Raw genomic sequence first — 5,015 nt, 5'->3', positions numbered from 1 at the left:
TAAGCAAACGATGGATGCAATCCCAAATTTTATTAACCAAACGACCCCTAACTATTTGTACTAAAAATAGATTCTTTTTGTCTCCTACTAAAAACAGATATTGCCTGTAGTAAAATAACGGTTTTACCCGCAAAGACTATTTCAGGTAAATTAAGAAACTATTTGTCTCAAAAGTTTCAAGAAGACTAATGGTCAAAGCCGCACTTGTCAAAACCAATGCCAATTCAGAGAAAGTCAACAGAAAGCAGCTACAACCTTCACATATATTTAGGAAGCATTATTTGTTTACTCTATTTCAGGGAAAATATTATATTCCAGTCTTATAATCTGATCATAATATCTCTAGAAGGGTCAGTTTTTTCTTTCTTCTTGTTCAAAAACATATACCAAACTTATCAGCATATATACATCTTATTTGCTTTCTTCTGATTCTTGCATCTGGGGTCTGCCCATTTTATCATATCTTTGCTGAATTGTCCTTTAATTTCCTTTTAATTTTCTAGCTTGAGCCCTTTTGTTTTGTCTATCCAATTCACCTGAAAAAGTGGGGTTGGAGTTCAAAAAATTAATTCTTTACATTTTGTCTACCCAATTCACCCTAATTCCGATTTTTGTTGCATAGAGCCCGTTAAAAGAGGCAGTGCTCTCGCTATCTACCGGCAATTTTTCCATTCCTAGAGCTTGAACTCGAGACTCGATTAAGGGTGGAGGGATTTCATTCAACCCCTTTGGAGGTGTGTTAAGCTAATTTCTTGGATTCTTTTATGATATGGGAGTAATGGAGGTTGAGGAAAAGCTGATTGCAGCTGCACAGCGGATTGCGAAAGCATTGGAAAAGAAACAGAATTTAACAAATGATGCAAGAAAAATTCTGGTTGATTTAGGTTCTCAGTTGTCTTCCATAACCAAATTGAGTGAAAACAAACATGAGAAATTTTCTGGTGAAATTGAAGACACTGTAGAGAAGTTCAGTGAGCTTGAAGAGCAGCTTAACATAGTTCAAAATAAGGTGATGAGCTGGGAAGTGGATCAATCTGTTATATGGGATTGTGGTCCTGAATATGCAGATGATTATTTGAGGTCTGTGGATGAAGCTCGAAAACTGATTGAACGGTTAGAGAGTTTGAATGTGGATAAAGATGGTAAAGAGGATGAGCTTTTGTGCAGGGCTCATGAGGTTATGCAAATAGCGATGAATCGTCTTGAGGAGGAGTTTAGGCATTTGCTTGTTCATAACAAGCAGCCTTTTGAGCCTGAGCATATGTCTTTTCGTTCAAGCGAAGATGATGAGGGTTCTATTGTTTCATTTGGCGATGACTCGGTAGAGGATGTGGTTCAAAGAGATAGTATGAGTAGGCGCTCGGAGGAATATGTCGTTGAACTTGTGCATCCGGATGTGATTCCTGACCTAAGGTGCATTGCCAATTTGATGTTCAATTCAAATTATGGCAGAGAATGTTCTCAAGCATTTATCAGTGTTAGAAAGGATGCATTGGATGATTGTCTATTGATTCTTGAAGCAGAGAAGTTGAGCATAGAGGATGTGATGAAGATGGAATGGAACTCATTGAACTCCAAAATCAGGAGGTGGATACAGTGTATGAAGATCTTTGTGCGCGTTTATCTTTCCAGTGAAAAATGGTTAAGTGATCAGATTTTTGGTGATCTTGATTCAGTTAGTTCGGTTTGCTTTGCTGAATCTTCAAAAGCTTCAATACTGCATCTTCTGAAATTTGCTGAAGCAGTGGCTATTGGATCTCATCAACCGGAGAAGTTGATTCGGATTCTTGACATGTATGAGGTGCTTTCAGATCTTATCCCAGATATAGATGCTATGTACTCTGATGATGCTGGATTATGTGTTAGAACCGAGTGCCAAGACATCCTCGGAAGCTTGGCCGATTGTGCAAGAACAACATTTCTTGAATTTGAGAATGCTGTTGCATCCAGCATATCGACGAATCCTTATCCTGGTGGTGGAATACACCCTCTCACGAGATACGTTATGAACTACATGAAAACTCTTACAGATTATAGCAAGATCCTTAACGTGCTTCTGAAGGACAACGAGCAAGAAGATTTGGTGGCAATTTCACCAGAGATGACACCGGATACGGAAGAGGACAACAGTAACAGAATTTGCTACATTTCTCCACTGGCTCAATATTTTCGATCCTTCACTTCAATGTTGGAATGCAACCTAGACGATAAGTCCAAGTTATACAAGGATGAATCACTAGGTCACCTTTTCTTGATGAACAATATTCATTACATGGCTGAAAAGGTGAAGAATTCTCATGATCTAAGAACAATACTAGGCGATGATTGGATTCGCAAACATAATTGGAGATTCCAACAGCATGCAATGAACTACGAGAGAGCTACTTGGAGCTCCATACTTTCGTTACTTAGGGACGAAGGGCTTCAGAATCCAGGCTCGAATTCTATCTTTAAAACTCTGCTCAAAGAGAGACTGCACAGCTTTTATCTTGCATTTGATGAATCTTACAAGAGCCAAACAGTTTGGTCAATACCTGATTACCAACTTCGTGAAGATCTTCGAATCTCAATATCTCTCAAAGTTATTCAAGCATACAGAACATTTATCGGAAGGCATACGAACCATATTAGTGACAAATACATTAAGTACAGTGCCAATGACTTGGAGAATTTCTTGTTGGATCTATTTGAGGGATCTCCAAGATCATTACATGGTTCTCACAGGAAGTGAGGTTAATGTAATAAGAGATTTCTGTCATCAAGATTTTTTCATTCTCAATTTGTTATTTAGATTGTAAATGATGTCCATTTTATAATAGGTTGATTGTTTCACTTTTGTATTTTTCCAAAGTGAAAAAGATCTCACAGAGTTATTTATTTATTAGCATTTTTGACATCAAAATTTGGTTTTTCAGATTGAATGACATGTAAAATATCTCAACTTATCTACTCACTGACTTAAGATTAATACCTTATATCTATTTACAACTAGGATCAAAATAATTACTTTTAGAATGCAAATAGTGTGTTGTATTATTGAATTATTGGGTAATTGTTAACATCAATATTAGTATTTGGACTATGTATCGGGGGGAGTCGGTTTTGCCGTCGCCTAATTCAGTTTTAACTTGGTTTGATAATCTTTTTTCATAAATTTCTATCACCAAGTCATCGTCCGCAATCAGCTCTTATCCTTTCTTTTCTTGTCCGAAAACTTTCTTTATTCTTATTGATGAATGAAATTCTTTCTGACAAATAAATTAAATTATTTTGGCTAGACAAGCAAGCTGGAATAGCTCAGTTGGTTAGAGCGTGTGGCTGTTAACCACAAGGTCAGAGGTTCAAGCCCTCCTTCTAGCGATTAGCTTTTTATTTTTTCAGTTTTTTACTATACTACTAATATTTATTTGACTTTTGGCTAACAAATTTTCTTTTTCTTGTCAAAATCCATCGGAAATTATACCTAAAATAAATGTAAGGCTATTTTATACTCCATTTCACTAACTTTTAGAGATGGGCGTGACCGGATGCATAGCTTGTAACCTATGGGTTTACATGAATTCGTAACTTTTGCCTAAATTCTAGAGTATTTTGATTATAAAATATAAATCTTTGAAAGGGATTATATTTCTCAAATAAATTTCTCTGCAATAATACTAACGATCTTTATATTAATTTTGGATCGAAAGAATTACAAGAAAATACACATGACTTCACACCATAACAAAAAATTGCCCATGTTTTTAAGTTTTACCCCACCTAGCCCACATTGTACATATTTTGAAAGCACTTGCAAATTCAAAATATATGTTTTTACAACAATTGCTTCTAAAAGCTATGGAGTTAATTCTTTGTTCTCACAACTATTGCTTTCACTCTTCTTCTCACATCTTTTACATATGCTTCAAAGGACCGTGTATTTTCTGCTTCTCCTCTTGTGTCACCTGCTTGCAATGAAAGAAAATTGAAGAGTAGAAGTCCCACCATTGAAGATCATTCAAAGCTTTGCTTTTGAAAATGGGTTGTTTTGAATTTGTTAGTTGTTTGGATTGGGTATTGTTCCAATTGATTGAAAATATCAAAAGGAGTACGAAAATTAAATTTGAAGTGATTTGGAGTAGATTTGAGCAAGATTTGAATTAAATTTCAGAAAAGACGCAAGAAAGAAGACGAAGTCAGTTTTTTGTATAATTATGTATAATGTTGTATAATATTGTATATGAGTGTAGAAACACACCTTATACACTGTTATACACTTTTATACACCTTTATACAAGCGTCTGTAGACGAATTCTTCCACGATTTTCAGTTGCAATTCTTATTCAAAACCAATCCAAATCTCCATTAAATGACTTCAAATTTTATATACAACCTCCTTATACTATTTCTAACAAGTCTAAATAACACCCACTCCAAATTTCTCATAAAATCAAATATGAAATTTAAACCCACATATTTAAGCTTGTTAAAAATCTAATTTTCACCACCCAAATGAAGTTGGTTTGTTGAATTAATATTTGAGTCACAATTACTGATTCGAAAAGTAATTTAAAAGCTTGATGAATCTTTTTTAAAAATTAAATAGTAATTTTGAGAAGCTATTGGAGTTGGATGTTGAATCTTAGCCTATTATTTATGGGCTAGTTGGTTGTAAATTGAAATATAGGCTATAAAATTGAAAAGTATGAAGCCCAGTTATTCTAATGTGAAATTTTCCCTTTTGGATCTCCCATCACTCTCCCAACTCTTCTATGAATTTAAACATAAGACAAACATAAGTTTGATATCAAGTCTAATAATTTCCAAAAGGACCAAAACATGCTCCTGAAAAGAGAGACTTGTGACTCTTTTACTTGAGTTTTTGCTTTTCCATGCAAGCATATATAAAAGCAAATAGTAATTAATTGATGTAAAAAGGAGAGCAAGATTGGGAACTGCTCCCCTTGGTTCTTGAACTTAAATAAACTGTGGCATACGTAAGTTACCTACGGGGAGGGTAATACTGTTACAGATGC

The 5,015-nt window shown here is 34.9% G+C and overlaps 1 protein-coding gene and 1 non-coding gene across 2 annotated transcripts; both read left to right on the top strand.

The window, feature by feature from the left end:
- Nucleotides 1–288: 288 nt before the first annotated feature.
- Nucleotides 289–2,879, top strand: LOC109206631 (exocyst complex component EXO70B1-like). Its single transcript, XM_019369472.1, has one exon. The coding sequence runs from the start codon at nt 770–772 to the stop codon at nt 2,729–2,731; it is 1,962 nt and encodes a 653-aa protein (XP_019225017.1). The 5' UTR covers nt 289–769; the 3' UTR covers nt 2,732–2,879.
- A 407-nt stretch (nt 2,880–3,286) lies between these two features.
- TRNAN-GUU lies at nt 3,287–3,360 on the top strand. The gene has a single exon. It is a non-coding gene; the product is annotated as a tRNA-Asn (tRNA).
- The last annotated feature ends 1,655 nt before the right edge of the window (nt 3,361–5,015 follow it).

Source organism: Nicotiana attenuata, unplaced genomic scaffold (genome assembly GCF_001879085.1).
Source record: "Nicotiana attenuata strain UT unplaced genomic scaffold, NIATTr2, whole genome shotgun sequence".
In the NCBI taxonomy this organism is placed as follows: Eukaryota; Viridiplantae; Streptophyta; class Magnoliopsida; order Solanales; family Solanaceae; genus Nicotiana; species Nicotiana attenuata.
Note: the sequence above shows the minus strand (reverse complement) of the source record. Positions and strands in the feature narration are given on the sequence as shown.